Source organism: Oncorhynchus mykiss, chromosome 17 (assembly GCF_013265735.2).
Source record: "Oncorhynchus mykiss isolate Arlee chromosome 17, USDA_OmykA_1.1, whole genome shotgun sequence".
In the NCBI taxonomy this organism is placed as follows: domain Eukaryota; kingdom Metazoa; phylum Chordata; class Actinopteri; order Salmoniformes; family Salmonidae; genus Oncorhynchus; species Oncorhynchus mykiss.
Genome location: NC_048581.1, coordinates 13,679,478 through 13,707,290, shown reverse-complemented (window position 1 = coordinate 13,707,290; position 27,813 = coordinate 13,679,478). Strand labels below are relative to the sequence as shown.

At 44.5% G+C, this 27,813-nt stretch overlaps 2 protein-coding genes across 2 annotated transcripts in view; both read right to left on the bottom strand.

The window, feature by feature from the left end:
- Positions 1-17,813, bottom strand: part of LOC110513553 (LIM domain-binding protein 1) — a 33,979-nt gene extending 16,166 nt beyond the window's left edge. The window contains 3 exon segments of the mRNA XM_036948102.1: positions 211-255; positions 825-927; positions 17,692-17,813. Coding sequence (XP_036803997.1) covers positions 211-255; positions 825-927; positions 17,692-17,725 — 182 coding nt within the window. The 5' untranslated portion in view covers positions 17,726-17,813.
- Positions 1-27,813, bottom strand: part of LOC118940024 — a 1,007,326-nt gene that overhangs the window by 722,698 nt on the left and 256,815 nt on the right. The gene's annotated exons all lie outside the window — the stretch shown is intronic.

The window sequence follows — 27,813 nt, the reverse complement described above, 5'->3', positions numbered from 1 at the left end:
CTCCAACCTGAGTGTATGTAAACCAGTTTTAATGACTCCAACCTGAGTGTATGTAAACTTCTGACTTCAACAGTAAACACTACTGGAACTTAAACTGAGTACAGGCATATATTTCAGTCCACTAAAAACGCAGACGGTAGCAGAAATTGATGTAGGTTTGTGATATCTAGACCAGAAACATCCAGACTAGAAACGGTCAGTAAGTCTTACCCTATTCCAGGCTCCAGGTATGAGGGGGGGTACATGGGGGTTGGGCTGCAGAGAAAGAAAACACACTGTCAAGGAAACATCTAGTTGAATACTTGTCTTTCTCCACACAAAAATGTGAATTTTAACTGTTGCCTGTTATCTGTAAGAACCAGATGAGACAGTTAGCCTGGACATGTACCCCCCCCCCCCCCCCCCAACACGCACACACACACACACGCACACGCACACACACCATCCTGAGATCTGGACGAGCTAGCAGGACTTCCTGTAACAATCCATCTCAGGGGAGGAGCTAACCGCTCACCCCGACTCAGAAAGACACACACATACACAGCAGTCAAATCAATCACCCCGACTCAGAAAGACACACACATACACAGCAGTCAAATCAATCACCCCGACTCAAAAAGACACACACATACACAGCAGTCAAATCAATCACCCCGACTCAGAAAGACACACACATACACAGCAGTCAAATCAATCACCCCGACTCAAAAAGACACACACATACACAGCAGTCAAATCAATCACCCCGACTCAAAAAGACACACACACTCCAAAAAGCACCACAGAATACAACAACGTTTCAGGTGTGTGTGCATCCTGCTCACCCCAGGTCTCTGTCCAGCATGGTGCCGGGGTGGAACGGGGGAAAGGAGCTGCCGTTGGGGGGCTCCTTTGGAGAGTACAGCTTGAATGACTTGGAGGAACAGCCTGAAAGACAGAGAGCATTACAACTGTAACGACTGAATACGGAGACGACAGAGAGCATTACAACTGTAACGACTGAATACTGAAAGACAGAGAGCATTGCAACTGTAACGACTGAATACGGAGACGACAGAGAGCATTACAACTGTAACGACTGAATACGGAGACGACAGAGATCATTACAACTGTAACGACTGAATACTGAAAGACAGAGAGCATTACAACTGTAACGACTGAATACGGAGACGACAGAGATCATTGCAACTGTAACGACTGAATACGGAGACGACAGAGAGCATTACAACTGTAACGACTGAATACAGAAAGACAGAGAGCATTACAACTGTAACGACTGAATACGGAGACAGAGAGCATTACAACTGTAACGACTGAATACTGAAAGACAGAGAGCATTACAACTGTAACGACTGAATACTGAAAGACAGAGAGCATTACAACTGTAACGACTGAATACAGAAAGACAGAGAGCATTACAACTGTAACGACTGAATACGGAGACGACAGAGAGCATTACAACTGTAACGACTGAATACAGAAAGACAGAGAGCATTACAACTGTAACGACTGAATACAGAAAGACAGAGAGCATTACAACTGTAACGACTGAATACAGAAAGGCCGAGAGCATTACAACTGTAACGACTGAATACAGAAAGACAGAGAGCATTACAACTGTAACGACTGAATACGGAGACGACAGAGAGCATTGCAACTGTAACGACTGAATACAGAAAGACAGAGAGCATTACAACTGTAACGACTGAATACGGAGACGACAGAGAGCATTACAACTGTAACGACTGAATACGGAGACGACAGAGAGCATTGCAACTGTAACGACTGAATACTGAAAGACAGAGAGCATTACAAATGTAACGACTGAATACAGAAAGACAGAGAGCATTACAACTGTAACGACTGAATACGGAGACGACAGAGAGCATTACAACTGTAACGACTGAATACTGAAAGACAGAGAGCATTACAACTGTAACGACTGAATACTGAAAGACAGAGAGCATTACAACTGTAACGACTGAATACGGAGACGACAGAGAGCATTACAACTGTAACGACTGAATACTGAAAGACAGAGAGCATTACAACTGTAACGGCTGAATACGGAGACGACAGAGAGCATTACAACTGTAACGGCTGAATACGGAGACGACAGAGAGCATTACAACTGTAACGACTGAATACAGAAAGACAGAGAGCATTACAACTGTAACGACTGAATACTGAAAGACAGAGAGCATTACAACTGTAACGACTGAATACTGAAAGACAGAGAGCATTACAACTGTAACGGCTGAATACTGAAAGACAGAGAGCATTACAACTGTAACGACTGAATACAGAGACGACAGAGAGCATTACAACTGTAACGACTGAATACTGAAAGACAGAGAGCATTACAACTGTAACGACTGAATACTGAAAGACAGAGAGCATTACAACTGTAACGACTGAATACGGAGACGACAGAGAGCAGTACAACTGTAACGACTGAATACTGAAAGACAGAGAGCATTACAACTGTAACGGCTGAATACGGAGACGACAGAGAGCATTACAACTGTAACGGCTGAATACGGAGACGACAGAGAGCATTACAACTGTAACGACTGAATACAGAAAGACAGAGAGCATTACAACTGTAACGACTGAATACTGAAAGACAGAGAGCATTACAACTGTAACGACTGAATACTGAAAGACAGAGAGCATTACAACTGTAACGGCTGAATACTGAAAGACAGAGAGCATTACAACTGTAACGACTGAATACAGAGACGACAGAGAGCATTACAACTGTAACGACTGAATACTGAAAGACAGAGAGCATTACAACTGTAACGACTGAATACTGAAAGACAGAGAGCATTACAACTGTAACGACTGAATACGGAGACGACAGAGAGCAGTACAACTGTAACGACTGAATACTGAAAGACAGAGAGCATTACAACTGTAACGGCTGAATACGGAGACGACAGAGAGCATTACAACTGTAACGGCTGAATACGAAGACGACAGAGAGCATTACAACTGTAACGACTGAATACGGAGACGACAGAGAGCATTACAACTGTAACGACTGAATACAGAAAGACATAGACCATTACAACTGTAACGACTGAATACAGAAAGACAGAGAGCATTACAACTGTAACGACTGAATACGGAGACGACAGAGAGCATTACAACTGTAACGACTGAATACAGAAAGACATAGAGCATTACAACTGTAACGACTGAATACAGAAAGACAGAGAGCATTACAACTGTAACGACTGAATACGGAGACGACAGAGAGCATTACAACTGTAACGACTGAATACGGAGACGACAGAGAGCATTACAACTGTAACGACTGAATACAGAAAGACAGAGAGCATTACAACTGTAACGACTGAATACTGAAAGACAGAGAGCATTACAACTGTAACGACTGAATACTGAAAGACAGAGAGCATTACAACTGTAACGGCTGAATACTGAAAGACAGAGAGCATTACAACTGTAACGACTGAATACAGAGACGACAGAGAGCATTACAACTGTAACGACAGAATACAGAAAGACAGAGAGCATTACAACTGTAACGACTGAATACAGAAAGACAGAGAGCATTACAACTGTAACGACTGAATACAGAAAGACAGAGAGCATTACAACTGTAACGACTGAATACAGAAAGACAGAGAGCATTACAACTGTAACGACTGAATACGGAGACGACAGAGAGCATTACAACTGTAACGACTGAATACAGAAAGACAGAGAGCATTACAACTGTAACGACTGAATACAGAAAGACAGAGAGCATTACAACTGTAACGACTGAATACTGAAAGACAGAGAGCATTACAACTGTAACGACTGAATACAGAAAGACAGAGAGCATTACAACTGTAACGGCTGAATACGGAGACGACAGAGAGCATTACAACTGTAACGACTGAATACAGAAAGACAGAGAGCATTACAACTGTAACGACTGAATACAGAAAGACAGAGAGCATTACAACTGTAACGACTGAATACAGAAAGACAGAGAGCATTACAACTGTAACGGCTGAATACTGAAAGACAGAGAGCATTACAACTGTAACGACTGAATACGGAGACAGAGAGCATTACAACTGTAACGACTGAATACTGAAAGACAGAGAGCATTACAACTGTAACGACTGAATACTGAAAGACAGAGAGCATTACAACTGTAACGACTGAATACAGAAAGACAGAGAGCATTACAACTGTAACGACTGAATACGGAGACGACAGAGAGCATTACAACTGTAACGACTGAATACAGAAAGACAGAGAGCATTACAACTGTAACGACTGAATACAGAAAGACAGAGAGCATTACAACTGTAACGACTGAATACAGAAAGGCCGAGAGCATTACAACTGTAACGACTGAATACAGAAAGACAGAGAGCATTACAACTGTAACGACTGAATACGGAGACGACAGAGAGCATTGCAACTGTAACGACTGAATACTGAAAGACAGAGAGCATTACAAATGTAACGACTGAATACAGAAAGACAGAGAGCATTACAACTGTAACGACTGAATACGGAGACGACAGAGAGCATTACAACTGTAACGACTGAATACTGAAAGACAGAGAGCATTACAACTGTAACGACTGAATACTGAAAGACAGAGAGCATTACAACTGTAACGACTGAATACAGAGACGACAGAGAGCATTACAACTGTAACGACAGAATACAGAAAGACAGAGAGCATTACAACTGTAACGACTGAATACAGAAAGACAGAGAGCATTACAACTGTAACGACTGAATACAGAAAGACAGAGAGCATTACAACTGTAACGACTGAATACAGAAAGACAGAGAGCATTACAACTGTAACGACTGAATACGGAGACGACAGAGAGCATTACAACTGTAACGACTGAATACAGAAAGACAGAGAGCATTACAACTGTAACGACTGAATACAGAAAGACAGAGAGCATTACAACTGTAACGACTGAATACTGAAAGACAGAGAGCATTACAACTGTAACGACTGAATACAGAAAGACAGAGAGCATTACAACTGTAACGGCTGAATACGGAGACGACAGAGAGCATTACAACTGTAACGACTGAATACAGAAAGACAGAGAGCATTACAACTGTAACGACTGAATACAGAAAGACAGAGAGCATTACAACTGTAACGACTGAATACAGAAAGACAGAGAGCATTACAACTGTAACGGCTGAATACTGAAAGACAGAGAGCATTACAACTGTAACGACTGAATACGGAGACAGAGAGCATTACAACTGTAACGACTGAATACTGAAAGACAGAGAGCATTACAACTGTAACGACTGAATACTGAAAGACAGAGAGCATTACAACTGTAACGACTGAATACAGAAAGACAGAGAGCATTACAACTGTAACGACTGAATACGGAGACGACAGAGAGCATTACAACTGTAACGACTGAATACAGAAAGACAGAGAGCATTACAACTGTAACGACTGAATACAGAAAGACAGAGAGCATTACAACTGTAACGACTGAATACAGAAAGGCCGAGAGCATTACAACTGTAACGACTGAATACAGAAAGACAGAGAGCATTACAACTGTAACGACTGAATACGGAGACGACAGAGAGCATTGCAACTGTAACGACTGAATACTGAAAGACAGAGAGCATTACAAATGTAACGACTGAATACAGAAAGACAGAGAGCATTACAACTGTAACGACTGAATACGGAGACGACAGAGAGCATTACAACTGTAACGACTGAATACTGAAAGACAGAGAGCATTACAACTGTAACGACTGAATACTGAAAGACAGAGAGCATTACAACTGTAACGACTGAATACGGAGACGACAGAGAGCATTACAACTGTAACGACTGAATACTGAAAGACAGAGAGCATTACAACTGTAACGGCTGAATACGGAGACGACAGAGAGCATTACAACTGTAACGACTGAATACAGAAAGACAGAGAGCATTACAACTGTAGCGACTGAATACGGAGACGACAGAGAGCATTACAACTGTAACGACTGAATACAGAAAGACAGAGAGCATTACAACTGTAGCGACTGAATACGGAGACGACGTACAGAACACACGATTAGTTATTATAGTTCAAGTTGAAATGTGTCACTTCTTGGGCGACCAGACTACATCTGTTTACGACTTTACTTTCGGTGTTGTACACCGGCTTCAAAGGGGAATTTCACAGCTGTTTACATGGTACAATGAGTCTCCACACGACACCTGCTGGTTTTGTCACATGAACTGAAATTAAGCGAACTATTAGAATTCTATCAACCAGGAAATGGCAGAGCGATATCTGCATAGTGCATCTTTAAGTGATCAGTGTGTGTGTGTGGACACTAGTAGGGACGACCAGTTCTGCTCTAGTTTCACTTGGCTACACCCATTCACAGGTAAGCAGCAACACACACACACACACACACACCACAGTTTTCCTAACATAAAGGTACAGGACAACAATTTCCCGGGCCCAAACCAATAACTCTCGTACACACTAGGCCTCTACCCTGTATCCCCTCTCCCATCACAGCCACCCCTCCTTCTACACCGCTAAACTGACCCCTTACACATTCTAACCCTCTCTCTATCAAAACAACCATCTAGCCAGTCCTACCCCTCCTCTCTATCATAACAACCATCTAGCCAGTCCAACCCTCCTCCTCTCCATCATAACAACCATCTAGCCAGTCCTACCCCTCCACCTCTCTCTATCAAAACAACCATCTAGCCAGTCCTACCCCTCCTCTCTATCATAACAACCATCTAGCCAGTCCAACCCTCCTCCTCTCCATCATAACAACCATCTAGCCAGTCCTACCCCTCCTCCTCTCTCTATCATAACAACCATCTAGCCAGTCCAACCCCTCTTCTCTCTATCATAACAACCATCTAGCCAGTCCTACCCCTCCACCTCTCTCTATCAAAACAACCATCTAGCCAGTCCTACCTCGCCACCTCTCTATCATAACAACCATCAAGCCAGTCCAACCCTCCTCCTCTCCATCATAACAACCATCTAGCCAGTCCTACTCCTCCTCCTCTCTCTATCATAACAACCATCTAGCCAGTCCTACCCCTCCTCCTCTCTATCATAACAACCATCTAGCCAGTCCTACCCCTCCTCTCTCTATAACAACCATCTAGCCAGTCCTACCCCTCCTCTCTCTATAACAACCATCTAGCCAGTCCAACCCTCCTCCTCTCTCTATCATAACAACCACCTAGCCAGTCCTACCCCTCCTCCTCTCCATCACAACAACCATCTAGCCAGTCCTACCCCTCCTCTCTCTATAACAACCATCTAGCCAATCCTACCCCTCCTCTCTCTATAACAACCATCTAGCCAGTCCAACCCTCCTCCTCTCTCTATCATAACAACCATCTGGCCAGTCCTACCCCTCCTCTCTCTATCATAACAACCATCTAGCCAGTCCTACCCCTCCTCCTCTCTCTATCATAACAACCACCTAGCCAGTCCTACCCCTCCTCCTCTCAATCACAACAACCATCTAGCCAGTCCTACCCCTCCTCTCTTTATCAAAACAACCATCTAGCCAGTCCTACCCCTCCTCCTCTCTCTATCATAACAACCATCTAGCCAGTCCTACTCCTCCTCTATCATAACAACCATCTAGCCAGTCCTACCCCTCCTCCTCTCTCTATCATAACAACCATCTAGCCAGTCCTACCCCTCCTCCTCTCTATCATAACCATCTAGCCAGTCCTACCCCTCCACCTCCTCTATCATAACAACCATCTAGCCAGTCCTACCCCTCCTCATCTCTCTATCATAACAACCACCTAGCCAGTCCTACCCCTCCTCCTCTCTCTATCATAACCATCTAGCCAGTCCTACCCTTCCTCCTCTCTATCATAACAACCATCTAGCCAGTCCTACCCCTCCTCCTCTCAATCATAACAACCATCTAGCCAGTCCTACCCCTCCTCCTCTCTCTATCATAACAACCATCTAGCCAGTCCTACCCCTCCTCCTCTCTCTATCATAACAACCATCTAGCCAGTCCTACTCCTCCTCTCTCTATAACAACCATCTAGCCAGTCCTACCCCTCCTCCTCTCTATCATAACAACCATCTAGCCAGTCCTACCCCTCCTCCTCTCTATCATAACCATCTAGCCAGTCCTACCCCTCCTCCTCTCTATCATAACAACCATCTAGCCAGTCCTACCCCTCCTCTCTCTATCATAACAACCATCTAGCCAGTCCTACCCCTCCTCTCTATCATAACAACCACCTAGCCAGTCCTACCCCTCCTCCTCTCTCTATCATAACAACCATCTAGCCAGTCCTACCCCTCCTCCTCTCTCTATCATAACAACCATCTAGCCAGTCCTACCCCTCCTACTCTCTATCATAACAACCATCTAGCCACGCTGCCTGACCCTGGACCAGAGGTCACACACACAGCCACACTGCCTGACCCTGGACCAGAGGTCACACACACAGCCTGACCCTGGACCAGAGGTCACACACACAGCCTGACCCTGGACCAGAGGTCACACACACAGCCACGCTGCCTGACCCTGGACCAGAGGTCACACACACAGCCACGCTGCCTGACCCAGAGGTCTGACCCACAGCCACGCTGCCTGACCCTGGACCAGAGGTCACACACACAGCCTGACCCTGGACCAGAGGTCACACACACAGCCTGACCCTGGACCAGAGGTCACACACACAGCCACGCTGCCTGACCCTGGACCAGAGGTCACACACACAGCCACGCTGCCTGACCCTGGACCAGAGGTCACACACACAGCCACGCTGCCTGACCCAGAGGTCACTCCCACAGCCACGCTGCCTGACCCTGGACCAGAGGTCACACACACAGCCTGACCCTGGACCAGAGGTCACACACACAGCCACGCTGCCTGACCCTGGACCAGAGGTCACACACACAGCCACGCTGCCTGACCCTGGACCAGAGGTGTGTGTGTGTGTGTGTGTGTGTGTGTGTGTGTGTGTGTGTGTGTGTGTGTGTGTGTCGCCCTTCTCATTGTTGATGTCTCCCACCTCATCTCACATAGTCTGCTGTATAGGCTCTCTAATAATAATAACAACAACAACAAGCCATTTAGCAGATGCTTTAATCCAACAACACTTATGTGACTGATGATGATGATGAAGATGATGATGAGACTGATTCCTTGGTGATGTTGTGTTCATAGACCTATAGTGTGAATATTAACACCATCATCTCTCCTCCGAGCCTACAATCTCTGAGGCTACAATCTCCGAGGCTACAATCTCAATCAGTATGCTCAGTATGCTGCAAAAAAAGTCCAAAATAACACTTGTTTTACTGCAGTACATTTGCAGTGTAACTGCAGTTAGAGTGCAGTATAGTAATACATATAATATATATACAGTAATATATAATAATACACACAATGATATAGTATATTCTGCAATTAGTGCGTCCAGAATATCACAGTCGACTGCGGTCAATGCACTTTTACTGCAGTTTTGAAACCGCAATCTTTTTAGGTGTTTAGACAAATTGGGCATTAACATTTACTTAGCGAGCGCTCTGATATACCACGGCTGTCAGCCAATCAGCATTCAGCACTCGATCCCCCCCCAGTTTAGAATGAAATGTGGAGTGGAGCTTTATAGTCAGCGCCCCGCCTACCTTCAAAATTATTCACCAATCAGCAATTATTCTAAAACACATCTTTTGTCGCAATAAATAAAGTTACACAAGAAAAACAGTCCACCCGTCGATACGTCTCCTGTATCTGCCCTGTCCCTACACGTGTCCCAAAGCTGTCCCTGACACGTGTCCCAAAGCTGTCCCTACACGTGTCCCAAAGCTGTCCCTGACACGTGTCCCAAAGCTGTCCCTGACGCGTGTCCCAAAGCTGTCCCTTACGCGTGTCCCAAAGCTGTCCCTTACGCGTGTCCCAAAGCTGTCCCTTACACGTGTCCCAAAGCTGTCCCTTACATGTGTCCCAAAGCTGTCCCCTACACGTGTCCCAAAGCTGTCCCCTACACGTGTCCCAAAGCTGTCCCCTACACGTGTCCCAAAGCTGTCCCCTACAGGTGTCCCTGACACATGTCCAAAAAGCTGTCCCTGACACGTGTCCCAAAGCTGTCCCTGACACGTGTCCCAAAGCTGTCCCTGACACGTGTCCCAAAGCTGTCCCTGACACGTGTCCCAAAGCTGTCCCTGACACGTGTCCCAAAGCTGTCCCTGACACGTGTCCCAAAGCTGTCCCTGACACACAAACTTGACAGTTGCCATGACAAGTGAAGGAGTGTATGTGGGTGATTTTTGCTTTGTCTTAACCACACTGTACCCTCTGACTGACACACACACACACACACACACCTCCCTGACATCAACAGAACACAATCACACACCGACACACACACCTCCCTGACATCAACAGAACACAATCACACACACACACCTCCCTGACATCAACAGAACACAATCACACACCGACACACACACACACACTCAACAGGGCAGAGTAGCATGCCTATTCAGAACATCCTCCATCAATCTACCTGTCAAAGCCACAGCCGGCAGGGTGGTGGCAACACAATGGTAGTGAACTCCCTCGACCTCATCACTCACACACACACACACACACACACACACAGGAAGTAGCACTTCTGTCGTAAAGGGTTGGTCTCATAAAACATTTGTCAGGGACACACACACACACGCACCTATCATGACTCTATATAGTCACTGTGCTGAGCGAGGAACACAAAGTGTCTCAGACACACAGACATTAAAATCTGGATCTTCCAGGGACAGACACACACTTGCATAGACTAGACCCAGAGACCGACAGGAGAGCGTAATCACGACTACCAAAACACCATCTCACTCAAACCAAAGTATCATTACCCTCGGTGTAGCCTAACTGTTTGTTGTGGAACTAGGGCTGGTCGATACATTCTGATTCATGAAATTAATCGGATATGTGTTTTAGCAAGATGTTACAAATGTCTGTATTGCAAGAATCAATCTTCTATTTTTTTGATGAGGGATTTTATTTTTGGTCTCGTCTCCTTCCCTCCTCCTGTACTGTGACACCAATCCCCTCCTCCTCCTGTGACACCAAGCCCCTCCTCCTCCTGTACTGTGACACCAAGCCCCTCCTCCTCCTCTGCTGTGACACCAAGCCCCTCCTCCTTCTGTACTGTGACACCAAGCCCCTCCTCCTCCTCTGCTGTGACACCAAGCCCCTCCTCCTTCTGTACTGTGACACCAAGCCCCTCCTCCTCCTGTGCTGCGACACCAAGCCCCTCCTCCTCCTCCTGTACTGTGACACCAAGCCCCTCCTCCTCCTGTACTGTGAGGCCAAGCACCTCCTCCTCCTGTACTGTGACACCAAGCCCCTCCTCCTCCTTCTGTACTATGACACCAAGCCACTCCTCCTCCTCCTGTGCTGTGACACCAAGCCCCTCCCCCTCCTGTACTGTGTACACTGAGTATCTTCCCACCCACACACAGACACCAAGCCTCTCACAACAACAAAGAGGAAAGGTCCCTCCTTCCTCTCTGACAACAAGCAGTTTCAACTCGCTATTTTCATTTGAGGTTTGGTCCAACAGAATGGGTGAGATGGAGAGAGAGATGTTATTTTACTGTAATAGAGGAGTTAACCTTTCTAACTAAGACCCTTTATATGTCTCAACTCCCACCGTGTAGAGCAGACCCTCCTAAAACGGGAGAATCAATCAACATGTATCTCAGTTTCTGTCACGTGGCATTGTGGTACCACGTACCGCTAGCAGCATTTAAGCCACATGCTGTTATGTGCTAGCTGTCTAGTCCAGTGGTTCCCATCCGGGGATACTAGGACCCCTGGGGGTACCTGGCCTATCCACAGGGGAGCTTGAGAAGACTGATGAGACCACAGGCCTACTGGTGAAAGGTACATGAGAGGTAGTCCAGGCAGAGCAACATTCAGTTGGTGGTACAGTAACCGTAAAAGGTTAGGAACGACTGGTCTAGTCTTATAAATGTGCAATGGGCATAAAAAAAAACATTATATAAGGATTTGGCAACTTGTTCTCGTTCTGAGAAATAAGCATCTTCTCATCCAGGAAGCCACTTGACTTCAACGTCTTAACAAAATGAACAGGCTGTTGTTCCAACAGATGGAGACGGACAGGGGGGTGTATTCATAACAGTTCAACTGTTACACCTTGTTAGCAAGCAGTTTTTTTTTTTTAACTAGGCAAGTCAGTTAAGAACAAATTCTTATTTACAATGACGGCCCACCCCAGCCAAACCCGGAAGGCCGCCGGGCCAATTGTGCGCTGCCCTATGGGACTCCCAATCATGGCTGGTTGTGATACAGCCTGGAATCGAACCAGGGTCTGTAGTGACGCCTCTAGCAATGAGATGCAGTGCCTTAGACCGCTGCGCTCCTCGGGAGCTAAATCGAAATATTAGCTGGCTACTCACTAGCACCTGGGCTTGTGCTTGAGAGATTATTTATGAGTTCATTTTCTATACTGCCTGCTCCCAGAAGTTGGCCATTATTAGTGCACGGAGCTGGTTACATTTGTAACAAAAAGGGGATTTTCATAGACAGACTTGAAAGCCAGGGAGTATTGCAAAAAAATGTAATTTTTAGTAGTTCTTATGGTTGTGGAAGGCTTATATTTAACCAAGGAAACATTTGACAAGCCCTGAATTCATTAGATTATTGCTGACTGTTTAAAATGCAGTGTATTGACCTTTATTTGCGTAACAACTCTTGTTTAGAGAAAATGTTTTTTTTTAAAAATAGATATCGGCCATAAGTATATAAAAAAATATATGTTTTTTAGGCCATATCCCAACTCTGTGGAATGCCAATAACCCTGTGATAATAGCTGCATCACAACAAAATTAATGGATACATTAATTAATTAAGATTATTTCCATTACAAGCTAAAAGACTGCAGTACAAACCCATTAGCTCTGATCCTTCACTTTGTGTGTGTGTGTGTGTATGTGTATGTGTATGTGTGTGTGTGTGTGTGTGTGTAAACAACCATTAGCTCCGTCCCTTTACATGGTGGTAAACGATGGGTCAGTCCAAATCAAATCAGCAACAAGCCACACTTCCTCTGCTGCAAATTACCCTCTCTACAACAACACACACACACACACACACACACACACACACACACACACACAGGGGCTGGGGGGGGGGGGGGGACAACTTCCTGTCTTTGAGATGTGATGGTGGTGGTAATCTGATTTCCCCGACTGTAAATCTGACCTGTCATCAGATCAGGGAGCCAAACACAACATTCTCAGAGGTTTTCCATTCGAGAATTCACGATTACAACTAAAGCCTAAACCTTCACGAATATATAAATAAATTCCATTCTAGATTCTAAAACCATCATTTCACAAACTACAAAGACTCTAGACTAGAATGGCTACATTCGAAGTTGATAGTTGGAGTATTTCTAATTGGATAACAAATTAAATAGCTAGCTAGATTGTTTACAAGAAAGCGTGTACTACAGTAGTAGTCAGCTACAAGTACAAGGACAGTAGTGTTTGTCAACAAAGTGACAAGCATCAGCTGTGGCTACATGAGAAGTCAGCTAGCTCCAGCTAACTGGCTAGCTACAATGTTACATGTAGTTAGCATTACAAGATAGCTACATCCGAACGCCGGGGGTTCACAATATTGTTGCAAAATGCATCGATTGGGTAGCTGCATTTGATGATAAATTGGCGTAACTGCAACAGTAGCAAACGGTGATAGGACATCTTCAATCAAAACAAAGCCATACAAAATCGCTGACTACACACAACAGCGACGTAGCAGGCCCAACACACAGCTAACGCTCAACTAGCCGCCTCCAGTTACCTTCTCTGGCAGATGGCTAGCTAACGTGCTAACCAGTTAACATTTAGAATTGTTATAGCAAAAATGTAAAAAGATACGCGCAAAGTACAACCATGCACATACATTGCAGAAATGTATATTTTATTTTTTAATAAAACGTTAGAAATGATTATAATAGAAATAGACGTTTGCGTTTGACCAATGTAACCCTTTACCTGCAAGAGAAGTCCCAACCAAAGAATGATGTTTACAGAACTGGGCGAGTAGCTACCGTGTAGCACGCTCCTTGCGTAAAACGCTACGGTGGCTGACTGGTTCGTCGTAACGTAGTACGTCCCACGTTTTTAGAATAAACCAACAAATATTAGAACGGGAATACTGGACCAGAAAATACGGACAATGAGAAATAGGTTATTTTATCCCTCATGAGGCCTTGTCGGTGGACACAAGCCTGCAGTCGATTTTACGTACAGACCCAGATAAGTCCTTTGTTCGTGGGAAAACATGAACAATAGCTCTTGGCCCTCCCTCCTCCTTCTCTCTCTCTCTCTCTCTCTCTCAAGCGCTCACTCGCTTGTGCGCTGCTCCTCTCCTCCAGTCCAGTCACCCGCTCTCTCTCTCTATCCTTAGAATGAAAGATCCGGTAGAACGAGAGAACATCGCCCGCCGCCTCCTTACTCTCGTACCCTATCCAGTCTCCCTTCCCCCTCTGTCCTTCTACAACACAGCGCATAGGTTGTTGGCTACGCATTTTTTCTGTACCATCGCTGAGCTCTCTCTATCGCCATAACTGACATGTATGGAAATTGACCTAGTCCTCAGAGAGAAAACCTTCTGCGACAGAACCGAACAGAGACGCGTGTTAGGCTAATTATGGTCGAACAATAATGGAATAGTGCGATGATGGGCGAAATTAGATTTGTTGTCATGAAATTAAAGGCAAAGCAATCGCCATCACTAGGTGTCATCGCCTAGTTTAAATATTGGTCTTGAATTCATTGACACGGTCTCCTCTAGATCAATCGTTTTTTGGGGGGTGGGGGGGGGGGGGGGGGGGTGGGGGGGCTAAACAGATCAAATTGACTGTCCCAATTGAACAGGAGATTATACTACACACGTCTGGGGACTTTAATGACTCCCCCCCCAAAATAATGTTTTTATAAATTACATCTTGAAACACTAACAACTAGTGTTCAACATAAACTTTTGTGAAAGATATAGACAAATAATGTATGCACATGTGTAGACTATGTGATAAACTCATAGATAGGCCTATTAATGTCATTGCCAATGGATTTACGTACAGAATAATACAAAATGCTCTGAGACCATGTTCTATTGCCCATATAAACCTTCTCCATAAAGAACAAATCATACTAAATCCTAAGAGGTTTACAGCTTAACTTGTAGGTGTGAAAAGCTTTAAAACATTGCTGTGTGTGTCTACTTACAGCAATATAGTATACACACGTTCACACACAGCTTTTGCTTGCCACCTCAACAGTTAACTAAAATCAGACACACACATACACACACACAAATGCACACAATAACACACACACACACACACACACACACACACACACACACACACACACACACACACACACACACAGCTTTTGCTCGCCACCTCAACAGTTAACTAAAATCAGACACACACATACACACACACAAATGCACACAATAACACACACACACACACACACACACACACACACACACACACACACACACACACACACACACACACACACACACACACACACACAGCTTTTGCTGGCCGCCTCAACAGTCAACTACAAAACACTAAGCTGAAAGGAGAAGCAGTAGAACACTTAATCCTCCTAAATCACATTTTAATCATATATGGAGAAGAGAGGGAGAGAAGGAGAGGAAGGAGAGGAAGGAGAGGGAGAGAAATAGGGAAGGAGAGGAAGGAGAGGGAGAGAAAAAGGGAAGGAGAGGAAGGAGAGGGAGAGAAATAGGGAAGGAGAGGAAGTAGAGGGAGAGAAAGAGGGAAGGAGAGGAAGGAGAGGGAGAGAAAGAGGGAAGGAGAGGAAGGAGAGGGAGAGAAAGAGGGAAGGAGAGGAAGGAGAGGGAGAGAAAGAGGGAAGGAGAGGAAGGAGAGGGAGAGAGAGGAAAGGGAGAGAGAAAGAGAGATCCACATGTGTCCATACGGGTGGGATTAAAAAATAACAAGAGTCAAGACCATGTCAGTCTGTGTGTGTGTGTGTGTGTGTGTGTGTGTGTGTGTGTGTGTGTGTGTGTGTGTTACACAGAAAATACAGAGGGTGTCAGGGTGATACAGACGTTGTAAGCCAGTAGCAGCAAAGAGGGTAGAATTCCAAGATGTTATTTTCCTCAAAATGTAAGTGGGGAGGCAAAATAATAAATAGGTCAGCACTGAGTTTTTGACATGTTGGGGGGGTCTAGCTCTCCTCTCCTTAAGATAATAGAAGGGGGGAGAAAGGAGGGGGCAGAGAGAGACAGACAGACAGAGAGCGAGATAGAAAGACAGGGAGAGAGAGAGAGAGAAAGAGAGAGATGGAAGGAGAGAGAGAGAGAGAAGCCCCCCCAAGCCTGAGCCTGGTGACCCCCACACACAGGGATTAACCCTCACCATGTACCATTTCAATAGGAGAGCCTTGCACACACATGCTCTCTCTCTCTCTCTCTCTCTCTCTCTCTCTCTCTCTGTCTCTCTCTCTCTCTCTCTCTCTCTCTCTCGCTCACACACCCACACACACACACACACACACACACACACACAGAGAGAGACACGAGGATTAACCCCTGTGTGTTTATCTGAACGGCTGACTCTTAGCTCCTCTCCAGTTGTGACACCATTGACTGGGGTGTGTTACCATGGTTACAAAGGCCAGTGAATATTAGAAAGGCAAATCCACATCACTATGTCATAGTGCCTCTGACAGACTACTTCCCCTCCCCCAAACACAGCACGCACGCACAAGCACGCATACACATACACGCACACACACACACAACTAAAGCACCCCAGACCACTCCCTACTCACTTCCCCGCCACTTCCCCCCAACATGTGAGCTACTACACACTCACACACACACATACAAACTTTCAGTCTCACGCCTAACGCTGTGTGTAGCTGTTATTATACATAGTAATAATGGATTAAGAAATATAATTAATCAAAAAGTCCGTCCACTGAAATACCACAGTACATCCTGAGATGACATAGTTTAGATCTGTCAATACTGGAATTACATCCATATGTCTGGTATCACTTTACTTGACCCCTTTGTCATAATGCTACATATTAGTGTCATAATGCTACATATTAGTGTCATAATGCTACATATTAGTGTCATAATGCTACATAACAATGTCATAATGCTACATAACAATGTCATAATGCGACATAACACTGTCATAATACTTCATGGCACTGTCAGCATGCGACATAACACTGTCAGAATGCTGCATAACAGTGTCATGATGCTACATAACAATGTCATAATGCTACATAACAATGTCATAATGCGACATAACACTGTCATAATACTTCATGGCACTGTCAGCATGCGACATAACACTGTCAGAATGCTGCATAACAGTGTCATGATGCTACATAATAGTGTCATAATGCTACATAACAATGTCATAATGCTACATAACAATGTCATAATGCTACATAACAATGTCATAATGCGACATAACACTGTCATAATACTTCATGGCACTGTCAGCATGCGACATAACACTGTCAGAATGCTGCATAACAGTGTCATGATGCTACATAGCACTGTCATAATACTACTTACAGTACATAACAGGGAGAGAGAGAGACTCACCTGCTCCAGTCTCTATTTGCTCAGTCATTGCCATTGTGTTACCTCACAGTTCTACACTACCATGACTAACTGACAATACTGGACTACTTCTCTCTCTCTCTCCCTCTCCCTCTCCCTCTCCCTCTCTCTCTCTCTCTCTCTCTCTCTCTCTCTCTCTCTCTCTCTCTCTGATATCTCCTATCCCCAGACTGGCGCAGCAGAGGGGCATTTGTGTGTGTATTACTCCTCCACTCCCCTGTCAACAGGAAGCTAAACGACACACACGCCTGTCAACGTTCTGATAACAACCGTCTCCCTCTCCCTGCCCACCCCCGGAGTAGCACCAACTCTGCCCTAGACACTGATCTAATGGCAGTTTTATATTACTCATCAAATGGTTCAAGTTTGGAACTGATCCTAGAACTGTGCCTAAGGGTGAGTGTAGATCATTGGCCAATCCCTGCCCTAGCTGCTTTATTGAAGGTCAGTTTTATATTCTCTGTAAATTGGTTAAGGTTAAGCTCGGAGGAGAGGAAGCTGATCCTAGATCTGTGCCTATGGTAATGACCACCCAGAGGCCCACCAGTGTTTAGGGGCGGGATGTTAAAATTATTTATTTTGTTAGACTTATATTCTTTCAGTAATATGCAAAAATAGAGCTACATACATCTACACTTGAAGTCGGAAGTTTACATACACTTAGGTTGGAGTCATTAAAACTCGTTTTTCAACCATATTTCAACCACTTTCTTGTTAACAAACTATAGTTTTGGCAAGTCGGTTAGGACATCCACTTTGTGTATGACACAAGTCATTTTTCCAACAATTGTTTACAGACAGATTATTTCACTTAAAATTCACTGTATGACAATTCCAGTGGGTCAGAAGTTCACATACACTAAGTTGACTGTGCCTTTAAACAGCTTGGAACATTCCAGAAAATAATGTAATGTCTTTAGAATCTTCTGATAGGCTAATTGACATCATTTGAGTCAATTGGAGGTGTACCTGTGGATGTATTTCAAGGCCTACCTTCAAACTCAGTGCCTCTTTGCTTGACATCAGGGGAAAATCAAAATAAATCAGCCAAGACCTCATAAAAAAAATTGTAGACCTCCACAAGTCTGGTTCATCCTTGGGAGCAATTTCCAAATGCCTGAAGGTACCACGTTCATCTGTACAAACAATAGTACGCAAGTATAAACACCATGGGAACACGCAGCCGTCATTCCGCTCAGGAAGGAGACGCGTTCTGTCTCCTAGAGATGAACGTACTTTGGTGTGAAAAGTGCAAATCAATCCCAGAACAACAGCAAAGGACCTTGTGAAGATGCTGGAGGAAACAGGTACAAAAGTATCTATATCCACAGTAAAACGGGTCCTACATCGACATAACCTGAAAGGCCGCTCAGCAAGGATGAAGCCACTACTCCAAAACCGCCATAAAAAAAGCCAGACTACAGTTTGCAACTGCACATGGGGACAAAGATGGGACTTTTTGGAGAAATGTACTCTGGTTAAACAATTTAAAGGCAATGCTACCAAATACTTATTGAGTGTATGTAAACTTCTGACCCACTGGGAATGTGATGAAAGAAATAAAAGCTGAAATAAATCATTCTCTCTACTATTATTCTGACATTTCACATTCTTAAAATAAAGTGGTGATCCTAACTGACCTAAAACAGAGAATTCTTACTAGGATTAAATGTCAGGAATTGTGGAAAAACTGAGTTTAAATGTATTTGGCTAAAGTGTATGTAAACTTCCGACTTCAACTGTACATATGAAATCCACCATCACGTCCAATCTCCTACTACCGCCTGGAGCCAGCTTGTTACCCTTAGGATATCCCCCTACCCCAGTGTGGTAGACTGTGCCCTGATCACAGAGTAATGTTGGGGTTCTAGAAGGAAATCCCAAAGATCTGTCTGATTACAACATTCTGAATGATCACAGAACAGTCATAAAACATACTGTCACAGACTGTCTTTGATACTGCTGCGTAGCTATTCATGTTCTGACAGACACACAGACACACACACACACACACACACACACACATATATATTCGTGCCAGTCTGCCAGTCTGAGTAGTGGCTGTTCTGTGTTATTGCGCCCTCCTGTGGCACAATATGACACTGCATTTATTTTCATTCAGCTTAACTCTCTCTCTCTCTCTCTCTTTCGCACACACACACACACGGACGTACACACATGGACACACACACACACATGGACACACACACACACACACACACGTGGACACACACACACACACACACACACACACACACACACACACACACACACACACACACACACACACACACACAGGCTGAATTCTTTAGTAAGGATTTGTCCGACTCAACCAGCCAGAACACTTCCAATACAACTGCGCCATTGAAATGGTCCAGTGTTTGTATGACGTGTATCTGGGTGACATGAACAACAATAACGGTTCAGTTTGTTGTGATGTTATTATAATAAATGAGTCATTCATAATAATATGTCAGGTAATAACATTCAGTATGAATACCGGCTGATGAATTGTGATATCCTACCATCTGAACGGTACAGTGTGGGTGTGTATGAGTCAGTGTGTGTAAAACTAGTGCTGTCCTGCGTGGTGTGTGGTGTGTGTCTGCTTACAGGGCTGAGGAGAGGAGAGGAGAGGAGGGGAGATGACAGTGCCCTGATGCTCTGTCCTCCCTGCTGGATGCTAGAGGCCATTTTGTTCCTGATCTCACAGAGAGAGAGACAGGTCTCGGCCAATGACAGCTCAGGTCTGGCTCGGATCGGGCCAATGACAGCTCAGCTTGGCAGAAAACACCGAAACACTCAGTCTGGGTGGGAGGGATAGAGTGAGTGTCGTTTCTCTCTCTCTCTCTGCCTACTGGCTGCCTGCTCCCTCTCTCCCCTATCACCTCTCTTTCCTCCCACTTTCTCTCTCCCTTCCCTCTCTCCCAACCTCCCTCCCTCCCTCTCTCTCCCCCATCCCTCTCCTCCCTTCTCTCTTGTTGTGCAACCCTCCCTCTTAAAAGAACAGGCTGAGAGAGGCTTTGTGAGGTTGCTGTTGTGCAACCCCCCCCCCCTCTCTCTCTGTCTCTCTCCCTCTCTCGCTCTCGCTCTCTACGCCTCTCTCTCTCTGTCTCTCTCCCTATCTACCTCTCTCGCTCTCTACGCCTCTCTCTCTCTATGCCTCTCTCTCGCTCTGCTCTCTCTCTCTACGCCTCTCTCTCTCTGCTCTCTGTTTCTGCTTTAACTCATTTTTCCTGCTAATCAAGAACGTACCATGTGACTTTCTGCATGAGAGGGCACAGTCCTCCCGTCCTCCCTTACTCGCTCTATCCCTCCCTCATTCCCTTCCTCCCTTCGCTCTGTGCACCCAGCGTGTGCAAGCAATAAGTGGAGTCAGAGAGGAGGGTGGGAGAAAGGACAGAGAGAGATATGGTTCAGAAGAACAGGCAGAAGGGAGGGTGAAGGAGAGAGAACGAGGGAATAAGAGAGAGCGAGAGAGAGGACAGGATGATTAGATAGGAAGAAAGAGAGAGAGTATAGTATATTACTGAGGAGGTGCCAGATAGAGAGAGAGTATAGTATATTGCTGAGGAGGTGCCAGGTAGAGAGAGAGTATAGTATATTACTGAGGAGATGCTAGGAAGAAAGAGAGAGAGTATAGTATATTACTGAGGAGGTGCTAGGTAGAAAGAGAGTATAGTATATTGCTGAGGAGGTGCTAGATAGAGAGAGAGAGAGAGTATAGTATATTGCTGAGGAGGTGCCAGGTAGAAAGAGAGTATAGTATATTACTGAGGAGGTGCTAGATAGAGAGAGAGAGTATATTGCTGAGGAGGTGCTGGGTAGAAAGAGAGAGAGTATAGTATATTGATGAGGAGGTGCTAGGTAGAGAGAGAGAGAGAGAGAGAGAGAGTATAGTATACTACTGAGGAGGTGCCAGGTAGAGAGATAGTATAGTATATTGCTGAGGAGGTGCTAGGTAGAAAGAGAGTATAGTATATTATGAGGAGGTGCTAGGTAGAGAGAGAGACAGAGAGTATAGTATATTTCTGTGGAGGTGCTAGGTAGAAAGAGAGAGAATATAGTATATTACTGAGGAGGTGCTAGGTAGAGAGAGAGAGTATAGCATATTTCTGTGGAGGTGCAAGGTAGAGAGAGAGAGTATAGTATATTACTGAGGAGGTGCTAGGTAGAAAGAGAGAGAGAGTATAGTATATTACTTAGGAGGTGCTAGGTAGAGAGAGAGAGAGTATACTATATTACTGAGGAGGTGCTAGGTAGAGAGAGAGAGTATAGTATATTACTTAGGAGGTGCTAGGTAGAGAGAGAGAGAGAGAGTATACTATATTACTGAGGAGGTGCTAGGTAGAGAGTGAGAGAGTATAGTATATTACTGAGGAGGTACTAGGTAGAGAGAGAGAGAGTATACTATATTACTGAGGAGGTGCTAGGTAGAGAGAGATAGTATAGTATATTACTTAGGAGGTGCTAGGTAGAGAGAGAGAGAGTATAGTATATTGCTGAGGAGATGCTAGGTAGAAAGAGAGAGAATTTAGTATATTACTGAGGAGGCTCCAGGTAGAGAGAGAGTATAGTATATTACTGAGGAGGTGCTAGGTAGAAAGAGAGAGAGTATAGTATATTACTTAGGAGGTGCTAGGTAGAGAGAGAGAGAGTATAGTATATTACTGAGGAGGTGCTAGGTAGAGAGAGAGAGAGTATAGTATATTACTGAGGAGGTGCTAGGAAGAAAGAGAGTAGAGTATATTACTGAGGAGGTGCCAGGTAGAAAGAGAGAGAGTATAGTATATTACTGAGGAGGTGCTAGGTAGAACGAGAGAGAGTATAGTATATTACTGAGGAGGTGCTAGGTAGAGAGAGAGTGAGTATAGTATATTACTGAGGAGGTGCTAGGTAGAGAGAGAGAGTATAGTATATTACTGAGGAGGTGCTAGGTAGAGAGAGAGAGAGTATAGTATATTACTGAGGAGGTGCTAGGTAGAGAGACAGAGAGTATAGTATATTACTGAGGAGGTGCTAGGTAGTGAGAGAGTATAGTATATTACTGAGGAGGTGCTAGGTAGAGAGAGAGAGAAAGTATAGTATATTGCTGAGTCGGTGCTAGGTACAGAGAGAGTATAGTATATTACTGAGGAGGTGCTAGGTAGAGAGAAATAGTATAGTATATTGCTGAGGAGGTGCTAGGTAGAAAGAGAGAGAGTATAGTATATTATTGAGGAGGTGCTACTTAGTGAGAGAGATAGTATAGTATATTGCTGAGGAGGTGCCAGGTAGAAAGAGAGTATAGTATATTACTGAGGAGGTGCTCTTTAGAAAGAGAGTATAGTATATTGCTGAGGAGGTGCTAGGTAGAGAGAGAGTATAGTATATTACTGCTGGGGTGCTACGTAGATAGAGAGAGAGTATAGTATATTACTGAGGAGGTGCTAGGTAGTAAGAGAGAGAGATTATAGTATATTGATGAGGAGGTGCTAGGTAGAAAGAGAGTATAGTATATTACTGAGGAGGTGCTAGGTAGATAGAGAGAGTGTATAGTATATTACTGAGGAGGTGCTAGGTAGAGAGAGAGAGAGAGTATAGTATATTACTGAGGAGGTGCTAGGTAGAGAGAGAGAGTATAGTATATTACTGAGGAGTTGCTAGGTAGAGAGAGAGAGAGAGAGAGAGAGTATACTATATTACTGAGGAGGTGCTATGTAGAAAGAGAGAGAGTTTAGTATATTGCTGAGGAGGTGCTCGGTAGAGAGAGAGAGAGTATACTATATTACTGAGGAGGTGCTATGTAGAAAGAGAGAGAGTATAGTATATTGCTGAGGAGGTGCTAGGTAGAGAGAGAGTATAGTATATTACTGATGGGGTGCTACGTAGATAGAGAGAGAGTATAGTATATTACTGAGGAGGTGCTAGGTAGAAAGAGAGAGAGATTATAGTATATTGATGAGGAGGTGCTAGGTAGAGAGAGAGTATAGTATATTACTGATGGGGTGCTACGTAGATAGAGAGAGAGTATAGTATATTACTGAGGAGGTGCTAGGTAGAAAGAGAGAGAGATTATAGTATATTGATGAGGAGGTGCTAGGTAGAAAGAGAGTATAGTATATTACTGAGGAGGTGCTAGGTAGATAGAGAGAGTGTATAGTATATTACTGAGGAGGTGCTAGGTAGAGAGAGAGAGAGAGTATAGTATATTACTGAGGAGGTGCTAGGTAGAGAGAGAGAGTATAGTATATTACTGAGGAGTTGCTAGGTAGAGAGAGAGAGAGAGAGAGAGAGAGTATACTATATTACTGAGGAGGTGCTATGTAGAAAGAGAGAGAGTTTAGTATATTGCTGAGGAGGTGCTCGGTAGAGAGAGAGAGAGTATACTATATTACTGAGGAGGTGCTATGTAGAAAGAGAGAGAGTATAGTATATTGCTGAGGAGGTGCTAGGTAGAGAGAGAGTATAGTATATTACTGATGGGGTGCTACGTAGATAGAGAGAGAGTATAGTATATTACTGAGGAGTTGCTAGGTAGAAAGAGAGTATAGTATATTACTGAGGAGGTGCTAGGTAGATAGAGAGAGTGTATAGTATACTACTGAGGAGGTGCTAGGTAGAGAGAGAGAGAGAGTATAGTATATTACTGAGGAGGTGCTAGGTAGAACGAGAGAGAGTATAGTATATTAATGAGGAGTTGCTAGGTAGAGAGAGAGAGAGAGAGAGAGTATACTATATTACTGAGGAGGTGCTATGTAGAAAGAGAGAGAGTTTAGTATATTGCTGAGGAGGTGCTCGGTAGAGAGAGAGAGAGAGTATACTATATTACTGAGGAGGTGCTATGTAGAAAGAGAGAGAGTATAGTATATTGCTGAGGAGGTGCTAGGTATAGAGAGAGAGAGTATAGTATATTACTGAGGAGGTGCTAGGTTCTATTTTTAAAGCAATGTCTCAACATCTTCTACCCTCTAATTCTGACACACACACACACACACACACACACACACACACACACACACACACACACACACACACACACACAACACACACACAACACACACACACACACACACACACACACACACACACTGTTCGTTGACTCACTCCCCAATGTTTATGTCATACACATGTTCAGGCATATGCTGTACACACACCCATGTGCACACACACACAGAGATACACACACAAGCACACACACACAGAGAGAGACACACACACAAGCACACACACACACTCAGGCCACACAAGAGGGGGAGGTTTCTTGTGTTGAACATGGCGCTGGAATGTAAACAACCGTGTCTTCCCAGTGAGAGAAAGCGAGAGAGATATTTGAGCTAGTTGCACATCGTTATAACACGGTATGTAGCCATACTATGACATTTGAAATGTCTGTCATTGTGAGTTTAAGGTTTACGTATCATTTTTTATTGTTGATTGCACTTTTGTCTATTATCTATTTCACTTGCTTAGGTGATGTAAGCATACGTTTTCCATGCCAATAAAGCCGTTTGAAGAGAGAGAAGAAAGAGAGAGTAAGAGATAGAAGGAAGAGAAGAGGTACAGGGAGGGAGAAGTGTAGATAGAAGGAAGAGAAGAGGTACAGGGAGGGAGAAGTGTAGGTAGAAGGAAGAGAAGAGGTACAGGGAGGGAGAAGTGTAGGTAGAAGGAAGAGAAGAGGTACAGGGATGGAGAAGTGTAGATAGAAGGAAGAGAAGAGGTACAGCGAGGGAGAAGTGTAGATAGAAGGAAGAGAAGAGGTACAGGGAGGGAGAAGTGTAGATAGAAGGAAGAGAAGAGGTACAGGGAGGGAGAAGTGTAGGTAGAAGGAAGAGAAGAGGTACAGGGAGGGAGAAGTGTAGATAGAAGGAAGAGAAGAGGTACAGGGATGGAGAAGTGTAGATAGAAGGAAGAGAAGAGGTACAGCGAGGGAGAAGTGTAGATAGAAGGAAGAGAAGAGGTACAGCGAGGGAGAAGTGTAGATAGAAGGAAGAGAAGAGGTACAGGGAGGGAGAAGTGTAGATAGAAGGAAGAGAAGAGGTACAGGGAGAGAGAAGTGTAGATAGAAGGAAGAGAAGAGGTACAGGGAGGGAGAAGTGTAGATAGAAGGAAGAGAAGAGGTACAGGGAGGGAGAAGTGTAGATAGAAGGAAGAGAAGAGGTACAGGGATGGAGAAGTGTAGATAGAAGGAAGAGAAGAGGTACAGCGAGGGAGAAGTGTAGATAGAAGGAAGAGAAGAGGTACAGCGAGGGAGAAGTGTAGATAGAAGGAAGAGAAGAGGTACAGGGAGGGAGAAGTGTAGATAGAAGGAAGAGAAGAGGTACAGGGAGGGAGAAGTGTAGATAGAAGGAAGAGAAGAGGTACAGGGAGGGAGAAGTGTAGATAGAAGGAAGAGAAGAGGTACAGGGAGGGAGAAGTGTAGATAGAAGGAAGAGAAGAGGTACAGGGAGGGAGAAGTGTAGATAGAAGGAAGAGAAGAGTTACAGGGAGGGAGAAGTGTAGATAGAAGGAAGAGAAGAGGTACAGGGAGGGAGAAGTGTAGATAGAAGGAAGAGAAGAGGTACAGGGATGGAGAAGTGTAGATCTTGTTGTGATCTTGAAGATCTCTGTAGTTAGACTCTAGAGGGCTCTGGCTAGAGAAACCAACTGTAGAAGTTCTCTGTAGTTAGACTCTAGAGGGCTCTGGCTAGAGAAACCAACTGTAGAAGTTCTCTGTAGTTAGACTCTAGAGGGCTCTGGCTAGAGAAACCAACTGTAGAAGTTCTCTGTAGTTAGACTCTAGAGGGCTCTGGCTAGAGAAACCAACTGTAGAAGTTCTCTGTAGTTAGACTCTAGAGGGCTCTGGCTAGAGAAACCAACTGTAGAAGTTCTCTGTAGTTAGACTCTAGAGGACTCTGGCTAGAGAAACCAACTGTAGAAGTTCTCTGTAGTTAGACTCTAGAGGACTCTGGCTAGAGAAACCAACTGTAGAAGTTCTCTGTAGTTAGACTCTAGGGGGTTATGGCTAGAGAAACCAACTGTAGAAGTTCTCTGTAGTTAGACTCTAGAGGGTTCTGGCTAGAGAAACCAACTGTAGAAGTTCTCTGTAGTTAGACTCTAGAGGGTTCTGGCTAGAGAAACCAACTGTAGAAGTTCTCTGTAGTTAGACTCTAGAGGGTTCTGGCTAGAGAAACCAACTGTAGAAGTTCTCTGTAGTTAGACTCTAGAGGGTTCTGGCTAGAGAAACCAACTGTAGAAGTTCTCTGTAGTTAGACTCTAGAGGACTCTGGCTAGAGAAACCAACTGTAGAAGTTCTCTGTAGTTAGACTCTAGAGGACTCTGGCTAGAGAAACCAACTGTAGAAGTTCTCTGTAGTTAGACTCTAGGGGGTTCTGGCTAGAGAAACCAACTGTAGAAGTTCTCTGTAGTTAGACTCTAGGGGGTTCTGGCTAGAGAAACCAACTGTAGAAGTTCTCTGTAGTTAGACTCTAGAGGACTCTGGCTAGAGAAACCAACTGTAGAAGTTCTCTGTAGTTAGACTCTAGAGGGTTCTGGCTAGAGAAACCAACTGTAGAAGTTCTCTGTAGTTAGACTCTAGAGGGCTCTGGCTAGAGAAACCAACTGTAGAAGTTCTCTGTAGTTAGACTCTAGGGGGTTCTGGCTAGAGAAACCAACTGTAGAAGTTCTCTGTAGTTAGACTCTAGGGGGTTCTGGCTAGAGAAACCAACTGTAGTTGCAGTCTCAATGCTTCACTCTTGAAACTATTAATGAATATTCTCTTAGTGGGGTTTATGTTGTTGTTGTGGGGAAAGTAGGTCCTTATATCTGGTCGCTTGGTGTAGGGATACTGCACTGGTGTATGGATACTGTAGTTATGGGACAGTTAGCCTAAATACTGTAACTGTTGCCAGCCCCATGCCCTTAGGCTCGCTCTCTCTCTCTCTCTCTCTCTCTCTCTCTCTCTCTCTCTCTCTCTCTCTCTCTCTCTCTCTCTCTCTCTCTCTCTCTCTCTCTCTCTCTCTCTCTCTCTCTCTCTCTCTCTCTCTCTCTCTCTCTCTCTCTCTCTCTCTCTCTCTCTCTCTCTCTCTCTCTCTCTCTCTCTCTCTCTCTCTCTCTGTGTGTGTGTGTTCAATTCAATTCAATGGC